This window comes from Cololabis saira, chromosome 1 (genome assembly GCF_033807715.1).
Source record: "Cololabis saira isolate AMF1-May2022 chromosome 1, fColSai1.1, whole genome shotgun sequence".
Taxonomy (NCBI): domain Eukaryota; kingdom Metazoa; phylum Chordata; class Actinopteri; order Beloniformes; family Belonidae; genus Cololabis; species Cololabis saira.
In genome coordinates this window covers 26,052,743-26,073,609 of record NC_084587.1, presented here as the reverse complement: position 1 = coordinate 26,073,609, position 20,867 = coordinate 26,052,743, and the positions used below count along the sequence as shown (strand labels likewise).

Sequence of the window (20,867 nt, the reverse complement as noted above, 5' to 3'; positions counted from 1 at the left end):
ATTTAGGTGTTGGTAGTTCGAGGCCCAAAAGAGGAGGTAAATCGTGCTTTGGTTTGGTGAAAGTATTTACTCCACACGAGTGAAGCTTTGTTCTTTTTCAGAGCTGCAGTTCATAGTATTCTTTTAAGTTGATGAGCTGCAAGTATGCACAATCTTCCCTGAGTGTTGACATTCAGCTTGAGTCATGAGTCATGGCTGGAACTGGTTGGGCAGGTACAAACATCTTTCCCTCTCTCACTCACACACACACACAAACAGACACACCCCTTTTTCACCACACACACACACCTGTCACCTGCAGCAAAAACACAGAAAGACTAAGAGTTGCCAAAATGTTTATAATTAAACTATAAATGATTTTCTATTGTAATCATACATTGCAATAACACATTTTCTAAATAACTACATTTTATCTTTATAAAACATTGTTTTGAATGTAAAGAGGACCCATGTCTATATGACATCTATAACCATCAGATGAAACATTAGCATGGCAAACATTTACTGGTAATAAACTAAATGAATGACCAAGTCAAGTTGAGCAGAGTGTATTTTACATTTAAATCAGCTCTCCAAGATATAGAGGCTTCATCAACAGATGGCACGCAACAAGCTGCTTTGCATTTTTTGAAATAAAGAAAACGAAGTTTAAAAGGAGAGAAAGAGACATGTCCTTTTTTGTTCATAGAGAAAGTAAGTACAGCGTGTTAGAGAAAAAAATACTTTAATGACAAATTTTGTAAAAACAGCAAGGAGCAATTTGTCCAAAACTAAAAACAAACAACAGAAAGGACTGATGTTATTATACGCATACACTGGATACCAACTTTACTCAGCTTAAAACATGCTGTCATTTCTACTGTAATAAAAGAGGAAAGTTTGACAGAAATTTAAATGCACCTCATAAAGTAAATATTTACAGCACTGAAGGCATGACATTTCCTGAACATGCTCGGTGAAATTTTAGTCTGCCATTACTCCATAAGCACTTCCTCTGAAACAAGATTGCTAAATGTTGTGAAAAAACAAATCTAGAGGGGAAAAAAGGGTGCTCAAATATTTGATTCCAAACCATCTGTTTGAGCCATTTAAAAGTAGCCTTTGGAAATCCAGATGCAGTGTTGATTCCTTTCCATCATCAGCTTAAGGCTCTCGGTTTTCATGCAAACAGGTGTCCAAGAGGTCAGGCTGCTCACTTGTGATTTTCACAGAACCCCTTCACCCCTCAGAGGCGCTTTCTGTGAGATATGGCTTGGTCTCTTCTCCGGTTGCACCGAAGTAACTTATCCACTTAACTCCTTCTGTGACAGCAAAATCACAGATATTCCACCCCGGGCCATAAAAGTGAATTACGGTACATTCATTTTCACTCCAACGCACAGAACAAAAAAACAAAAACAAACTCAAAAATGCAGAAACCAGGAAAGTCAACTTCCAAAAGAAGCATCACCGCTTATTTTGGGCTTATTTTTGAATCCAGCGAAAGGTCCGGGGTCAGTCAATATAGTCAAACTCCTCTGGGATGCCAAAAGCTTTATCAATGCGGCTGTCATCAAAAGAAAACTTCTTCTTTGTCCAGGACTTGATGGCAAAAACATTGTCTGAAAACAGAAATTAAGAGTCAATATTTAACATGAGAAACATGAGAAAAACTGACAGCATCTTTTTTGAGAGTTATTCAGTTTTCAGCGGAATATGGTCGGGGATTGACGGCTGAGTGCTGCTGTGATGCTCTAAAGCCATTCTATTTTGGTACAAGCTGAGGCATCGTGGTTGAAGATTCGATTATTACTCCCTGAGAACTGCAAACATTTTCCACGAGTTGGGATAAGCAGCACCTGGAAACAATTTAGGTAATTAGGAGAAATCTGGTTAGTGTTAGGGATCTCTATTAGCGTGAGGTGCTCTTAATTCTGCTGTGGTACAGTCAGGTACAGATTACATAAGTGTTCCAGAATACAACGAAGCAATTCTGCCAAGAACAAATTCAATTATACACATTTTTGAGTAGATTTATGTGCATGGTCACATTTCTTTAATGCTCTATAAATATTCATTTTATGTTTTTTTAAACTTAGGCTTATTTACTTTGAACGTTTGACATGAAAAGACCTTTTTGTACACCACCAGTTCATGGCAAACTGAATCAAACACCCGTCTTATCGAGAACCTAATCAGATGAGAGACGAAACATGCCCAGGCGTATGTGGGTGTGTCTCCGTTTAACTTTGGTACAGTCACTTGGCATGGTAGTTTAAGAAGGGAAGAGCTGGAAATTTTATGCAGCGGGATGTATACAAAACCAAAGTTGCAGGGCTTCTTCTAACAAGAGGGGACACACACACACACACACACACACACACACACACACACACACACACACACACACACACACACACACACACACACACACACACACACACACACACACACACACACACACACACACACACACACACACACACACACACACACACACACACACACACACACACACACACACACACACACACACACACACACACACACACACACACACACACACACACACACACACACATTTCTGAAGATTACATGAACTGATGTCTCATCAATGTTTTAATTTTGTATCACTAAACTGATGCATCGATGTAGATCGTTACAAACCCAGAGAAGGAGGGTGTGCAAGATGCTGAAAAGCTAAAGTTGAATGAATAAATCAGGGTTTGTTTTACGACAGCAGAGCAAAATGTGGCAACACAACTGCTAACCTGAACTTGTCACTATGGTGACTACTTTTAAACTTGACCTCAACTGTCAGAAAAACCACAATGTTTACTGGCCATCACTAGCTCCAAAGCATTTGCAGAGTTCCCCATCAGGCCGACAAAGGCCCATCAAAGGCCCGAGTGCCAACTGCAGGGGACAACACAGCTTTTAGTTCTTTATTCCTTAATGAATGACCAATGTTATAATGGGAGCCGCTTTCATTTTTTTTTTTCTTTTCACAATTGAACTACAGTACAATACGACTGCAACTGAAAATGCCTTTCCTTAATCTTTTAAACTTAAAAAGTATTAAAAACAGCCAAAAGGAAAAAAGGAACACATTTTTTACCTATTAAGTTTCCTTAAAGGGGACCTATCATGGCATCTAATACCTATTTTAAACAGGCCTTGAATGTCTTAAAAACAACTTTTGATTGTTTTTGTTTAAGAAATTAGAAATTAGAAATTCAGCCTCTGAGCCATGTCTTTATCTTCCCATTCTCTAACCTCATTATCTATGCGGGATTCTGAGTGGGGGGGGGGCTATGATAATGAGGCACTGTGCTGATTGGCTGCCTGAATGACGCGATACACCGCTACGAAAAAAATGGCGGAAGCTTCGGCCAGTGGAGTTAGTTGTGGGCGTGGTTTCACGCATCGGAGGCCAACCGATGTAAATCACATTTTGTGGTTACGTAACGAATGGGAGCAGAATCTGAACGGCTCGTAGAAGCCACATCACACTGGATGGCTCATCTGGGCGGCTGTACAGACACTGCAGAATTTGGTTGCTTTCCTCTGAGGGGAGACCACTTTATATATGTTAAAGCAAGAAAAAACCTGTTTTTCATAATAGGTCCCCTTTAACCAGCAGTCTAAATCCAATAACCATTTGATTTATTACGATACAAAACCAAAAACATTAAAATACTCCCACCATCAAATGTCAAAAAAGAGCAATTCTTGTGTCATCAGTTTCTCCAGATTGAATTCCAGGTGAGACAAAGACAAAAATCACCTACCTGTCCACCTGGAAACGGCTTCTTTTGCGACAACATTTGACTTCCCTGTAAAACAAAATGTATGATGAATACGAGTATGAGATATTATGGAAAGTCTTACCATCCAACAGTTTATTTTGTGTTTCTTTACAACTACAATTCCAAAGAAGTTGGGACACAACATAAAATCTAAATAAAAACAGAATGCTGTGATTTGCAAGATGTTGAAACTGAGAACTTTTGCCATTTCATGGAAAATATTGACTCATTCTGAATTTGATGGCAACAACACTTGAAGAAAGTTGGAACAGAGAGATGTTTATCATTGCATAGCGTCCCCTCTTCTCTTAACAGCTGTCTGTAAACATCTGGGCGGTGAGGAGACCAGTAGCTGGAGTTTTAGGGGAGGAATGTTGTTCCATTCTTGTCTGATGCAGGATTGTAGCTGCTAAACAGTCCCCAATGTTTGCCTATTTTTTTATTTCATGATGCCCCAAAAGTTTTTAATTTTTTATTATTGGTGACATGTCTGGACTGCAGGCACGACAGTTCAGCACCTGGACTCTTCACAAAGTCCTGCTGTTGTGATGCAGTATGAGGTTTAGCATCGTCTTGCTGAAATTTGTAAGGCCTTTCCTGAAAGAGACGTTGTCTGGATCAGAGTTATTATCGTTCACGAAAACGAACGAAATAACGAAAACTAAAATTGAAAAAACAATTTCGTTAACTGAACTAAATAAAAACGAAAATTAAAAGACAAAAACGATAACTAACTGAAACTATATTGCGTGTTTAGAAAAGTGACTAAAACGAACTGAAATTATAGATATAATTTCCTCCGTTTTCGTCCCTGTCAATATAAGCCTCTTGGTATGATCAAATTATTCCGCTCTGGCCGTTTATCTCCAACTGGCAGCTACGGGACCTGAACGCCTCACGGTCCGTGACGTCAAAACTAAAACTAAAACTAAAATTAATAAAAACTAAACTAAAACTAAGCATTTTTGAAAATATAAAAACTAATAAAAACTAGCAAACTCACACTAAAAACGAATTAAAACTAACTGAATTGAAGGAGAAAAAGTCAAAACGAAATAAAACTAAACTAAAATGAAAGACTCAAAACTATTATAACCCTGGTCTGGATGGGAGCAAATGTTGCTCTAAAACCTCTATGTAGTTTTCAGCAGTGATGGTGTCTTTCCAGATGTGTAAGGTGCCCACACCACAGGCACTAATGCAACCTCAAACCATCAGAGATGCAAGCTTTGGAACTGAGCTCTGGCAACAAGCTGGATGGTTCATCGCCTCTGTACTCCACAGGACACAGCACCCATGCTTTCCAAAAAGATCATTTAAACTCAGAGTCATCCGGCCACAGAACAGTTTTACATCTTGAATTGTGCTCACATATGGGTTCTTCTTTGTATGATTTTCATTATGATTATCATTTTCTAGATGTTATTTCAATTTTTTTTAAGCAGTTCATGACAGATTGGTAAACCTTTTCCCATCTTTCAATCACTGAAATGCTCCTTTTATACCCAGTCACGTTTCCAACATGTTGCTAATTAGTTGTCAAATCCAGTTGGTTTTGATTTGTGCCAATTACCTTTCCCGCTCATCAAATTCAAAATGAAGTAATATTTCACAGAGATGGCAAAATGTCTCAGTTTCAACATCTGATGTGTTGTATGTGTTCTATTAGGAATAAAATATGGGTTTACGAATTTTTTTTTGTAAATCACTGCAAACTGTTTTTATTAACATACATGAAAGACAACATGAAAGAAACAAACGAAATTGTCACTAAAGCAAAGCCGGTGAATCTTACATCACACTAGTATATAATGCTTAATTATGATGTGAAATCACCTGGTAAATGTCATAACACGCAGGAGTAGCAGACTCCACAACTCTGTTGAACCTACTGACTTTAGTAACTTGTAACAGAGAAAACTAGAGAAAAACATGTGCAACATGTGCAAACACTGGTCAGTGCTCAACTGCTACATTTGGGGTATTACTGACTAATGGTATGGTAATGATGGCAAACATCAAGTCAAATATTTACAGAGAAACAAACAAACAAAAAAACACTTTCAGTCGTGCAATAATAGTTATGACTCCTCCCGAGTACAGCATCATTTTACTCTTATAAAACAACCCTTTAGCAGCAACTAAAAATAACTCAGTTTCATAATAACTATCCATGAAGTGATTTGCCTGCTGTACAAGCTGGAACAGGCCATGGAAACCTTAAATTAGCCCCAAGAAACAATTCCAGGCTTGGTTGAAGATTCAAATATATACTTTATAAAAACTAATAAAATGCGAGTACCACCATTAAGATAACAAACAAAATGGTTTGAGGTGGTGTAAGTTGTACTGCATCAGCTTACAGGTGAAATCTAAAGAGAAAACCATCCCAAAGATTATTTCTGTATTTACTGATTAAGATTCAAATGGTGCACCGACCTTACAGACTTGACGATTGTACTAGCTTAATGACTTTAGAGTTTTTCCTTCTTTCTCTAATTGGGAAGGGGTAATTTATAATTGCAGTAAGTAAAATAAATCTAAACAAGACAAGGTTTACCATAAAACTTTCTAAAAGTTTTCATCTTTTGTCAATAAGTTGCTTAAGATATGTGAAATATAATTGTTGAGTACATATCTAACATTAAATGTTTTGGCATTATAAATCATGTATAAACTGAAAAGAAATACAATTTTACAAAGTCTAAATTATACCTAAACCCATTAATAAATTGCCATTTCTAAAAGTGCTTTATATACACGGTCTTTATTTAAGGTAATTTGCTGCCATGCTTGTTTGTTTGTTTGTTAACCCTGCATATAAAAACATCTTACTGGAGGTGATAACCTCGTTCTGTCAAAAGTTTCAACCTGATAAATTTCAAATATTGTCTTTCTACTCCTGTGTGTGCACGCCCACTCGTTTATTCACAGCAAACTGCAAAAAATATGACTGCGCTCTCACTCATATTTAGCTCAATTTAACCAGTAAACTAAAAACAGGGATTTCAACCAAGATGATCAGTTTTTTCCTTTGGAGCAGCTGTTTGGTGGTTCTAATACTGGCTGCACGACAGGTTGTGGTATCCAAGGGTGTGACAGTGACTGTAAATCATGCATCGAGCAAAAATGAATATTTACAATTATACTTTTACTTTTGGATTTCTGACTTGGTGAATATAATATTCTGTACCAAAGTTATTTTTGCAATAAGAAAAGAAAAAACATTTAGTCCTAAACAAATGATTTTATAATAGAAAAACTGAAATGGAGAGATTTTATAGTGGGTTAACATTGGGTTAACAGGATTAGGGTTAAAATGCGCTTAAGATATGTCTTCATTTCAATAAGGGAGATGTTAAAATTGACAAAGTGTATTCCTTACACCTTTGAGCATCACTGTGTGATCATCATGCGTTATATGCCGTCTTTTGCCCCAGGAGCACGTCTGAGCCCATTTTTAAAAAGTTCAATAAGCCTTCCCACTGCAGAAGACAACATACTGTGACACACAGCCTATAGCTGCTCGTGCCTCTGTGTACAACTCCATCTTCATTTAAGGGAGATGGTAATCTGTAACAAATGTACGTGTGTGTGTGTGTGTGTGTGTGTGTGTGTGTGTGTGTGTGTGTGTGTGTGTGTGTGTGTGTGTGTGTGTGTGTGTGTGGAGTACAAAAGAAAATTAGACCCGTAGGCATGTACTGTAGAAACAGATGGCTGAGTGAAAGAAACTGAAACGGAGCACGCTTGTTCTTTCTTTGTCTCACAGACTATTTCTATGTAGAACTTAGATGTGCTGCATACTTGTGATTAGACGTGTACGACAGATAACCAACTCAGGTGTGCTTATTAACCAGATAATAGAAAAACAAAAAACATAAAAATATACATAGCATAACTTGGTGTATTTAAATTGCTTGTGATTGAGGTGCGGTTTCCCCTTTTTTGAAATAATCGGAATTTCTGTTTTTAAACTACAGAATCATGAAAAAAAAAAAAAGAAATGTCCTTAATGGTTCTTGAATAAGGGCTATTTCAGCAGCTTTACATACATTTATGATTAAAGCTCAGGGAAGCAAAATCCCCCTGATAAAAACCGGTAAATAAAAAGCACCAGAAACCACAGCCTCCAAACAGACAGCGGCTGCTACCAACATTTATGTTTTTATCTTTAATACAGTTAATAAAACTGAAAATAATCTGCCACAACTTCTGACTGGGGATTATGTTTACACCTGTTTTTTAATTAAATAACAGAACCGCCAGAACTTAAAAGTCTAATTTCCCCTTATATAATATCATATAATTAAAAATATATATTATCTTGAAAAATAAGCATTAACAGGGAGTTGTATTAATTGTTGTCCATGTGTCTGTTAGCAGACCAGACCAAACTGTAAAGCCGAGCAGAAATAAAAACCAGCAGAACTGTGTGAGGACTAAATACAGACCTGGTGCAACTTTGGGAGGTGCAGGTAAACATACCCGATACTTTTATGACCACCCAAGTCCTGCAGGTAGACCTAGAAACTCACTTCCTAGAAAAGGTAAGTGGATTGCAGCACAAAAAAAAAGTAGGCAGGATTTCTACACCATCACCAACAGCTGTGTGGCCACATCAAGGGAAAAGTATCTTTACAGCCAGTGAAGTATTCAAGACCAGTGACCTCGCTGCTGTGTTATTATAAAGATTTTGACACCAGCCGTGCAAACTCAGAGGTTGTAAGATTCACTTGGAGAACAATAAAAAACTGACATGTGACTTAAGACCAGCGCAGAAAGCTTTGCCCTCTTCACACTTGCTGTCTTCTATCAATATTTGATTGGTTTAAGAGTCTGGGTGACACTCTAAACAGACGTGAAGGTGTATATAAATGCATATCAGGTGACTGCTTGTGAGGATCTCCAACTCTGCTGCTGAATAGACACTTTGTTCTCAGCGGTGCAGTGAAAACAGAGTTCCGCAGAGACCAGTATCACAACAGGCGCACACATGAGAATCTTGACTGAGTTGTCAAACACAAGAGGATCAGCTGAGTCCAAATGTTTTGGCTGTTGCTGACTCAGGCTGTGCACAAACTTTATATTTCCATTAGTCACTATCCATGAATGTGGATAAATATGCCCCTAAAACCACTGCCTTTTGGATTAAGAATTTATATCGGCATCTGCATTTAGAGAATTCACACTTATTATAAGTTCAAACATATTTGATGAAGAAACGCAAGTTTTTGAAGCCTGAAGGAATTTATTGTTTTCTAATTACAACCATCTCAAAACCAAGTCATCCATTTTCTGAACCCACTTCATCGTGTTCAGAGTCACGAAGGAGCTGGAATCTGTCTGGGCTGTCGGGCAAGAAGAAACGCTATAAACGGGTCGCCATCACAGGGCCACAGAAAAACAACACACTCTGACCCAAACTAACCTACCGTAATCAATCTAACATGCATGTTTGTGGTCTGTGGGGAGGAAGGAGGCATAAAAACGCCACACACGCAAGCTCAATTTACACATTTTCACCAAAATGACTGAACAAAAGGAAACTTAGAACTGGTGTATACCTGAACTTGTGGACCTAAATATGATAAAAGCAACATGTTTTTGGTAAAGTTTAGAACAACCACGGATCAGCTCTTCTCAATCCACCTGTAATGCACCGGTACACAACAAAGTCACATCACACTCCACACAAACAGCAAACCAAGTTGGCAAAGAGTCCAGTAAATAACAGTCATATTACAGTTATGATCTAAATATTTCAAAGCTTACAACACTTCAGCTCAATCTAGTTAAGCAACAGATTGCTTTGAAACGTCACTTTGGGGCAGTCATCCGTTTATCCTGAGCGAGCATGACGCAACAGCGGTGAAGAGAAAAATGTAATAAAAAACTAATTCATAAGAAAAGAGATTACTGTCTTCAATGTGAGTTACTGATTTTTCATTAACATTTATCCTCCCACTGTACATGGTGGTAAAACTGCAGTTTCAGTAGTCTAGTTTACGCTATCATGATACTAAGAACTATGTAAAGAAGAGTCAAAAATAAATTGTTTTTATGCCAAAAATAATCTGCATATTAAAGACTGGATATGTTGTCTCGTTTCTCTTAAAAATTGGCCATTTAAACTGTATAAAGTCATTTTAAATGAAAATATAGAAGGAGAAATTATTTGAAAACCACAATGACAAATAATTGATCCATAAAAATTGTCACTATTATCAAATGCAGAAAAAAAAAAAAACACTCCACACTTCTTAAAAGTGGCTGTAACATGATAAAGAGTGTCTAAACAGCTCTAGTGTCTGAACTGTGTCCTTTATGTAAATAACACTTTCCACAGAGAAATTAATACAATTAAAGTAAAAAATAAAACCTTGAGATGGGAGATCCACCGGCATGTGAATCAAAGTCTTATATCTGAATGTTCAGATCTGCCGTCACTAGAATGTCCAACGATTCAATTTCAGGACTCAAAGTGTGTTTTACCACATTCTGCTTATATTTAAGCCATTGTGCCTCTTTGTGCTGAATACTGTCCTGAATATCTAAAAAAAGGAGGAAATGTTTCATGACTGTCAACTGCAAGTAAAGAATTAGATGTTTGCATCAGCATGTTACTTGACATCGTGATGGCGGTGACAATGAGATAATGTGGTTCCCGCTGAATCATTTTCTACTTAATATTTGCCCTGATGCAACTTATCCAGAGCATGCTAAACACCACAAAAGGTTTACGTCTTGAATGCTGCATCGTTCCTTCTTCCGCCTCTTCCTTTTATCAAAAATCCTCAGCAGATGCAAACAACATCATCAGCAATAATTACCTACCTGATGTTATAATGCACTGCTCTTCTAAGGGTTTATTCTTCCTTTGGGAAAAGATTGCATACAAAATACAAAAGAAAAAAAAATACACCTTGTAAAAAGCAAAAAACCAAAGAAGTGCTTATATAACACTTTGTTGCATGGCATTAAATTGGCATGACATGTACATTGTAGTAGGATGTCTTTTACGAGATGCAGTCCATATCTAAAGATGTCATATTTTAGGCTTGTGTTTGTCCGCGGGGCATCAAAAAGACAGTAAAGAATCGAGTGTTTGTCACAGTTATAGTTGTGTAAATCAATTTCATCATATGCTTGTGTTTATTACCATGGATGTTGCAGTACAACAATTCCTGATGAGCCACAAACAGTCTTAGTTTGGACTGTTGTAACTCAACAGTCCAACTTTCAAGGTTAATAAAAACTGTGCTGCAGTGTGTCCCGCAGCCACACCTGCTCTCTGACCACTGCTCCATTCATCTCATCGTTTGTCTCCTGGAATTGTCCTCCGCTTGTCCCATCTCCATCCCACCTCTCACAAGTAGTCGACTCTGCTTTACTTCCTCTCAGCACATTTTCCTCACTAGAGGTTGATAAAGCCACTAAATCTCTCTGCACCACACTGAGCTCTTGTCTCATTGAGCCTAGGTTCTAGATGCTAAAAAACAAACAAAAAGGGACTGAAAAAGCCTGTCAGGTTTACATGTACTCACTCATCTCGTCAATAACTTCTGGGTCACATTCGCGGTACTTGTCTAACTCGGCCTGCAGCTTTGTTCGATCATCTCTCAGAGCCTGCAACTTCTTCTGCAAAGAGCTTCTTTCTTTCTGCACAAAGACACACAGATCTTTTCTGTCAACCTGATCACAGGTTTCATTTCTCCTGTTCATCAAAATGACCCAGTCACATCATTTCAGTTTTAATTGTGTAGGACATTAGGAACGCATTCTTACTGTATCTTGGCGTCCTACTTTTGCCTTTTCAACCGCCTTCTGTCGAGACACTTTCCGCTCACTTGCATCTGAAATCTAGAAGATACATCTCAGTTCATTGTGCACAACACTGATGTTGCAACTTAAGAATATTGAAACAAATCAACACTGGAGTTCACCCGGCATTTGCAGCATTTGAATAAATGCAACTTTAATATTAATTAAATTAATTCCCATAAGTATACTGCTACATAATGTATTATAAACAGTGTTTATACAGCAATCCTTATGTTAAATTTAATACCAATTTAATACCTTTTTCACTACCTTCAGATTTTTTTTAAAAACTGTCACAACATTAAGTGTTAATCATGGACCTTTTAACATTAATACAGATTTTGACCTATAGAACACTATACAGAACAGATTTATAGACTCATTGATGTTGACCAGACATTTATTTCACTTTGTGAATGACAATAAAATAGACTGATTAAAATGTAAAAGGTAAAAAATAATACCAATTTAAAAAAAAAATACCTCTGACAGTGAATTTAACACTTTTAATGGCCTTAAATTCGGCAATTTTCATTTATCACTTTTTAAAACTTTTTAAAACCCCGCGGAAACCCTGATAAAGTATCATTCACTAACTGTACAATTCAAAAGCACAATCGCTGTAATTTGGCAGCATTTTGTCACATTTTCAGTTGCAACATCAAGCAAAAGAATCTGAAACTCTGTGCATACAACTTGAAGGGGCCAGTCGACGTCACAAGTCCTCAGCTAATCTAAAAGGTCAACTACTGCAGCGTCCAACCAACAGCTGTGTGTTGTCATGTGTGTAGCGAGGTCAAATTCTATGTAGTGACAACCAGCTGGTTTCTATCGCTGAACGTCTGCCCCAGAAATCCGGAGGCTGACGCTCTCCGAGGAGCCGCCACCCTCACACCATCTGTCGAGCATGCGACAGGAGCAGGAAGTGGGTCATCGCAGACCACGAGACATTTGAAGACGAACAGTGGGACTTTCTGTAAAGATGAAAGTCTCACACGGGTGTAACATGTGAGATTTTCTTTTTCCATTCATTAGAAATAAAGCTTTGTGTTACTTATTGGGTGTGTTCGTTTTGTTTTGAGTAAAGAGTAATGTGTGAATGACACTTTAAAAAAAAAAGAAGCTCATTTGCATGTTCTTCCTGTTTCTTTTGTTTTCACCTTCTCATAGCAGAAGTGTTTTCTGAGTAACGAGCATTGGCCGCTGACCTCCTTACTGTAACTTCAGTGGCAACTGTCCCTCTCAACCAGAAGCAGTGACAAAACAACCTCCTCTACTTTATTTGCATTAAAGTAAAAGTAGTCTGTGCTGCACTTGGATATGATTCAAAGTGTCTCCTCTTACCTGTTTCTGCAGCTCCTGCAGTTTGTGCTTGCGAGTATTTAAGGCCTTACTAGGAAAGGACCAGTAGTAGTTGGAGGTGCCAACTCTCTCACAGTCGACCATGTTGTCGTCCACCAGGCTTTGCAGAACGTCCTTCACAGTCATAGGAGCTAAAAAGAAAAAATAAATCAGCAGAGGGGGTCAAGGACCACAATCTTTAATTGTTGATCAGGTTTCTGCTTCTCGGTGGAGTTAATTGTATTTGTTGTAGATGAGCAATAAATGCAAAGCCCTTATTGGGTCTCTCGGGTAGGGCTGTTCGATTTTGCCCAAAAATAAAATCTTGATTTTTTTCTCTCAAAATCCGATTTTCGATTACGATTACGATTATTTTGTGAATTGACAAAAGGAAAAGAAATGATTTAAAATATTTTTTATTGAACATTTGCCCCATTGGGCTTTAAGTGCAAACTTTGCTCTTGTTCAACCAAAAATGAATGAATAAAGTGCAAAACTCTGTAAAATAAGTTGAAAAAAAGTTTTAAAAAATATAATAAAATATAAAGTTTTATCTCTGAAAAAAAAATCAGCAAATCAGCACTTGCAAACATACAGTAAGTTATATTTCCAATTAAATAAAACAAGACATTTTCAAATTAAACTAAACTTTGCATGCTAAATAATGCAACCCATGAAGGAGGTAGAGGTGTGTAATGTCAGTCATTACATTTGCTTGTATTGAGAGGTATTTCCATCAATCATTAATATGGTATCAATCATTAATATGTGTGCAGACAAGGTAAAAAAAAAGTGAAAAATCGATTTTACGATTTTCACGTTTTAACATCGTTCTAATTACATAATCGCGATTACGATTTAAAATTGATTAATCGAACAGCCCTACTCTCGGGTAATACCACGTGGAGCAGATGTTGGGTACAACACAACACTGCATCCCACTGGTGATTGCAATTAGGTCTTATTTCTACTGTTGGAAATCCAAGAAACTAAAAAGTTCACTGACCTCTATGCAAACATCTGCAGCTTATTTGGCTGTTTAGACAACGCAAGGGAAGTTTATCTGTATAGCACATTTCATGTACAAGATAACTCAAAGTGCTTTACATCAAAACATTTTTTTTTTCAATGCATTAAAAAGTAAAAGAGTTTAAAATAATAAGTTAAAGATAGACATAAGTTAAAAAGAATATAACAAATGAGAAATGTTTAATCGTGGTCTGAGAAAATTGTGAATGAGCGGATGTAACAGGAGCTGAAGTTACATCTTGAACGGTGTCAGCGGTGAAATGCGACACTCCCACTCGCTTTGGTACACCGACAAACTGAAAGCACTGATCTGCTGAGAGGATGTTGAACAGCAGCAAAAACAAAACCGGTGGAAAGAACGAAAAGGAAAAACAATTAATGCAAAGGATTAACCTAACTGTACAAGCTTGTGTCTTTTCTACATTTGCAGTTTGAACAGCTTTATGCTTTTTTTTTTTTTTTTTTTAAATGGGTACCAGCATGTTGTTACCACTCTCCTTTCAGCTCGGCTGGTATCGCTCCTCTGGCCTCTTTCCTCATATTTTCTCTCCTTCTACTGGCCGCAATGCAGATCTCTTGTTGCCCCCTCCCCCCACCACTCAATAACGACATTACGTCTCAGTGCAGGGGGTCAAAACCATGTGCTTTTAATCACAGCAACAAGATCCAATTTCTTCAGATTAATGTTTTGTCCACTTTAAAACAAAACCCCACTTGATTTCACTCAAACACACTCTGCACTCCTTTTCATATTCTTGGGCAGTCCAGCACTTCATCATCCAAGTTTGTATTTTTTTTAATATATTTTCCCCTCACCGCCCGTAACATCAGGCTTCAAGCTGCCAGTGAGGGAGACGTGTTTTACTTACGAGCCAAAAGCTTTCAACAGCTCTCTGCATTATGAAATTACTGCTATTGATAGCCTAGGATCTGCCTTTACAGACCAAATACGGCTCAGATGGCAATTGCAAGTCCTGGTTGCCATGGCAATTCTGTAAGAACGTTTTCAAGAATGCATGAGGGTGCAGAGCTTGTTGGCGCTGCCTGCACAGTGACTGGAGGGAAAAAAAACAACAACTAATGGAATTCAAAGGATCACGTCTGTTTTGAGCAACATCATTGCCTTTTTTAGTCATTCAAAATGATTATTTATAAATCTAAAATTTTAAGAAGAGCTTATTGAAAATTCTCTTTAAAGCAAAGTATGCTCATTTTTGCAGCTCTTGAATGATATGATTAGTGTCTGCTCGGACTAAACAACTACATTCATCGAAATCTTTAGTCCTGAGTTACAAGTTATGTCAAATTCAACCATTTAAAAAAGGGGCCAACTAAAGTTGCACAGCCTGACCTGGTGAAGTATGAGGTTAGTAGGCTATGACAAAGAACATGTTAAACAAAAGAAGAAAATACTGTGGGTTTTAGATTTATTTACCTGATCAAACACCAGTAAAAACATATCATTGTCAATGGATCGTTTGCCAACACGGCAGCGCTACATGCCCCCATTTGGTCAGACGTGGTACTGCTACATAAAGTGGCTTTAAAAACAAATGAATTACATTTCTTTGTTTAAACCATTAATCTTTTCTCACCTATCCCCTTTGACTTGGGTGCAATCTTCTCAATGTCTTTCAACTGAAACACATCTTTCTGAAAAGAGAAGAAGAGAAGATGTTCAAGACATTTTCCCCTCATATCATAAGGAAGGGAGCCCGTTTCCAGAGTTTGGGGCTTGGTTTATTTGTGCTTTGTTGACGTGACTGCTACTGATATACTGTATACGTGGACAGCTTCTTTTTTTTTTTTTCCAAATCATGATTTGACTGTTATAGATTTGCTTTAATTATATAATGCTTTGTACCTTTGTTGTCCATATTTGAAGAACACTTTTGGCAATATTAATTATAATTAATATTCTTATGATTTTCAACTGAGGCAATAAACATTTAATACATTTTTCTATGCAAAGATCAAATTAAAGCGCTTTATATGGAGGCATAGAAAGACAAATACTGACAATTATCAAAATTAGAAAGGAAAAATAAACTCTGTACCTCAAAGTAATAAAAAGGGTTAATAAAAGCAGTATTTAAATGTAAATTGAAAGAGCATGAAAAGAGAAATCATGAAATTAAAAAATACAAAACATCCTTAGCTTCTAAAAATGGTTACACTTGCAGCAAACTAAAGTGCTAGAGAGAGCTGGTTCAAGTGGACACCAGCAGAGCAAATAAAAGCAGAAGAGTCCCCTTATCCAGACTGAATTCTGGATAAAACAAGCTTAGCAGTCCTTGCAGAGATCGGGGACGTAGTGCGATGATTATTAATGTTTTCAAACGAGGTATGTTAACGTAACCTAGCCACCCTTGTGAATTTCAATTTCCCCACTAATGTGGCTTTCTTATACCCTAGGTAGGTCATTATGGGAACTGATGCTGAACAGATAACCTGCTACAAAGCAGAAAAGTTCATTTCAGACTACCATGAAGATACCAGTAATCTCTGAATTTGGTTTTAGGGAAAGAAAGTTTGAAGGTTTTGAGTTTGCCCTATGACACATGAGTACTCACATTTATAACGGTGTGAGCTACAGACTGGCCAATATGATTTTTTCTTTCCTCCTGATAATTAGTAATTAAGCACATTAACGAATAACAGCAGCCAATATAATGTGCACTTGTAGTAAAAATAATATAATGTGTGTTCAAGTGTAGAATACAACGCATTTTATCCAATTTAATTACATACTTGTATAAAAACAATAACTTTTGAGCAACTATGTGACAACAACTATGTGACAACAAAACTTCAAGCAGCATCAGAGTCAAAGAAACAAATCTGTAAAGCTTTTATTTTTATCAAGAATCTGTTTTTGAACATAAAATAAAGGTTTTCTATCAGACTTTAATTCATTTTGGATCTGGGACTTCACTGGCATGTCCCTGCAGATGATTTTCAACACAGGAGCAGCCAGTAAGTCCTCTGCAGAGACTGTTTAACGGAATAAAATGACAATTAGATCAATTATGATCCTGCAAAGACTTGTGAGACTACAGGTGCCTTGCAAGGTCACGATATGAAGTAAAACACATCCAAAGTTTTTAAACTGAACATTATTTATCCATCAATTTAATTTAAAAATATCACAACCGTAAAGCTCATTATTGCCCTCTTTTACTGGCCTTTTGTCCCAAACATTTTGACTGAATATGTGGATATGCAATGTTAAAGAGATAACCACAAAAAAACCACAATGTGATAAGAAAAAACAGTTCTGTGTCTTCGGCAGATGTTTGAAATGAAAACACTAAATCTTTTCTTTATCCATGTATGCATGTTTTGGTAGTGTAATTGTTAACATGCTGCTATCCCAAACAAAAACAGGGCAGCCTACATGCATTTCAACTTAATCACTGAATACATGTCAAACACCGACCAGAGTAGGAGTGTATGTGGCAGAAAAATAAAATAAAATACCAGCAATCGAGAAACTCACTGATTCAAAGAAAATCTCCATCATACGAGTTCTCTTCTCCTCCAAACTGAGTCCTTTCTTCTTTGACTGCAAAAGAAAGTGTAATGTTACAAGGGTCACCACATAGTGAAGGGCAACAAAAACATGTATGAGGGACGGGTTGATTGCATCTTCTGCTCTTTCTGGGGGGAACTCTGCGACAGGGAACATGTCAATGAAAAATACAGCTTTCTGTGGACCAGTGATCACACCACAGATTTAAATACCGTATATTGATCTACACCAGGGGTGTCAAACTCATTTTGCTTGGCGGGCCGGATTTGACCAATTTCTTTCTTGCGGGCCGCACGCTCAAAATAACAAAAACGGTGCAATTTTTTTTTTCCTAATTCTTTTTTTTACTATTGTTATCTAATCCAATATCAGTTTAGTTAATTTTAAAGGAAATATGCACTTTGTTTACACACTAATTATGTAAAATATATTTCTTCAGGATCTTTTCTTGAAAATTCTCGTTTTTTTTCAAATTATGTAAGATACTTTTAATACCATTTTACAAAGATAAACAGAAACAAGTATGTTTTTTTTTATATTTTGCTTTTTTATAGGAAATTTAATTAAAAGCAAAATCTTTCTTATTACATCCGAGAGTGTTTCTTGGTGATTTAGAGATTTTTACAGTACAATTAAGTGTATTTATTTTTAATAATTGGTGCAGATATTTACGCTAGTGTGCCGAAAAAGTCAGGTCTTCTCTTTGAACTGTTTTACTTTGTCACTATCCTCGTATTCAAAACTGAAATTCTCTGAATAAATATCTTCTATCATCTTTTTTAGCAGTGATATTTTTCCTGCGAAAATATATAATAGTAGTCAGTTAATAAAAATAAACGACCGTCTACAAAGAAATAAAATTGGCAAATGCATTCTAGAAAACTAAAAAAATGTCAAACTGCTCTCTTTGTGGAATAACGATGGATTTGTAGAAAAAATATATTATCGGATATGCTGCGATTCATGGCAATTAACAGTAAATTAAAGTAAATTAACAATTCGGTTTTTTGCGTTGGAAACTTCTCGCGGGCCGCATGAAAATCTCTCTCGGGCCACATGCGGCCCGCGGGCCGCACATTTGACACCCCTGATCTACACGAACATGTTTTGATCCCGAGCAGTTTTCTTCATCTTTGCCCCAAAAAAATCTCTGACCAGTCAAGGTGTGTGGAAAGCTTATTCTGAAGGTGTCCTAAAGTGTCTGATGACTGGATGTCAGCACCAGATGCTTTCAGTCCTGTGGGGTCTCTTTGGATTAGGGTTGCTTATCACCGACACTCTTTGTTGTGTGTGGTTTAGTTTACTTATTTGTTTATTGCTCTACTAGAGCAATTTTTTGCAGTTTCCATATGTGGGAGGTGTAACTGCTCTTCAAACATGTTTAAGTGACAAGGGTCACATTAACATCCATCTGCATGCCAGGATTACATTTTTTTTCCTTCAAAACATTGTAACAGGACGAGCAGGTTACCCAGTTTATCTGTCAGTGGTTTTTAATAGCTCTGGCTGATTGGTGCGTTTATGATCATAAATCTTTCACATCATTTTTATTTCTAATATGGCCTCAGGGAAACTATTTTCAGCACCGGCCAAGCATAGCTACCTATAATGATGTTTGTTTTTGTTTTGTTTTTTACATGCCTTAGCTTTTAATTTGCTAGTTGACATACATGCATTCATTTTCAGTAGGTTGGATTATTGCAATGGCATCTTTACAGGCCTTAACAAGAAATCTATCAGGCAGCTGCAGCTGATCCAGAACGCTGCCAGAATCCTTACAAACACCAGGAAACTGGACCACATTATCATGAAATAATGGTCATGAAATCATTACACTGGCTTCCAGTGAGTCAAAGGATAGAGTTTAAAATCTTACTGCTGGTCTACAAAGACCTGAATGGTCTTGGACCAAAATACATGGTTGATCTGTTAGTTCCTATGAAGCTCCCAGACCCCTGAGGTTCATCTGGATCTGGTTTGTTGTGGTTCCAGAACCAGAACCAAGCAAGGTGAGGCAGCGTTCAGTTATTCTGCTCCTCACCGGTGGAACAAACTTCCTGTAGACCTGAGGTCTGCTCCAACTGTCAGCTCCTTTAAATCAGGACTAAAAACATCACCGTTTACTGAAGGGTACTCTTAAATTAAATACTTACCTGCTGTACTCTACTGCCCGTATTTTTAACGGCTTGTGCTTTTTATTATTATACCTCTTTTCTTATAATTTTGTTTCATTTATTTGGTTTTTAAGCGTACTCTTAAATTAAATACTTTCTGAAAACTGTGAATGAGATGTGTAGCCTACCTGCTGTACTCTACTGCCCTTAGTTTTCAGCAACTTGTGCTTTTTATTATTTTACCTTCTTTTCTCATAATTTTATTTCATTTGATTTGTTATTTACTGTCTAATTATGTTTTGCCACTTTTAATGTTGATGTAAATCAACATTGATGAATTACCTTGTGTTGAATTGTGCTATATAAATAAACTTGCCTTGCCTCTTGGAGAAAGGAATGTTATGTGAACTGGTGACATACAGGAGACAGTCCCTTGTCTGTCCACTAGGTGGCGGTAAAACACCCGAATGCTGATGTGTCAACCACCAAGCAACACAGCAAGTTGAAGAAAGTTTTCATACAAAAACGGCAATTATATCAACTTAATGCCAATAAAACTGGATTCTTGTTGTTTTCATTATTATCAATCATCATTATTATTATTATTCTCATATGGTGGCTCAGTTAAACCCCGATCACATCTAGCATTAGTTCCTAGTTTGATTAGTATGCAATTAAATAATGACTAACCATGCCATAGTCAACAGATGTCTGGTAGGTATAACCATACCTGTAAACGCTGGTTATAGTGCGACTATTGTTACTATTGTTCAAAGAGATTAGAGACTAAAGAGTTTAAAAACGATAACATCTAGATGAGCGTCGCGCGTCCGCGCAACACCAGCAAAAGTTGGATATAAAGGTGATAATACTTACCATTTTGCAACGCAGACTCCACCAACACACCCCAACATTAGATCTTAAAACTATTAAGATAGCGATGTTATTGTGGCTTTAATCCAAATACAACTCAAAACGTCGTTTTTTAGAATCCCGAATTTCCCGCGGAAGGCTGATCATAGACTAATGCTGCGTTCAGGTTGCCTTGTAAATATGTAAACTCTTACAGAGAAGTGTAACTGAGGAAAGTTTCAGCATGAGAACCATTAACGGAAATATTTCAATACTTAGGTCACATACTTTGTGTAAGAAATACAAAATTTTATTTAAACTAAGGAAACATTCATATGCATATTCATCTTCACATAAAAATGTGCAGATGAGCACAGCATTCCGTTATAA

The 20,867-nt window shown here is 37.1% G+C and overlaps 1 protein-coding gene across 1 annotated transcript; it reads right to left on the bottom strand.

Moving 5' to 3' along the window:
• Positions 1–707: 707 nt before the first annotated feature.
• mnd1 (meiotic nuclear divisions 1 homolog (S. cerevisiae)) lies at positions 708–20,745 on the bottom strand. Its single transcript, XM_061730951.1, has 8 exons — positions 20,502–20,745; positions 17,479–17,544; positions 15,575–15,632; positions 12,954–13,102; positions 11,574–11,648; positions 11,333–11,447; positions 3,771–3,815; positions 708–1,601 (listed from the first exon to the last, which is right to left on the bottom strand). Exons 1-8 carry the CDS (start codon positions 20,502–20,504, stop codon positions 1,495–1,497), a joined length of 618 nt encoding a protein of 205 aa, XP_061586935.1. The 5' UTR covers positions 20,505–20,745; the 3' UTR covers positions 708–1,494.
• Between the last annotated feature and the right edge of the window lie 122 nt (positions 20,746–20,867).

Coding starts and splice junctions, on each gene's coding strand:
- mnd1 (XM_061730951.1), bottom strand. Junction 13,103..15,574: donor ACCCAAGTCAAAGGGGATAG/GTGAGAAAAGAT, acceptor TTTTCTTTTTAG/CTCCTATGACTGTGAAGGAC. Junction 11,448..11,573: donor AAGTAGGACGCCAAGATACA/GTAAGAATGCGT, acceptor GTCTTTGTGCAG/AAAGAAAGAAGCTCTTTGCA.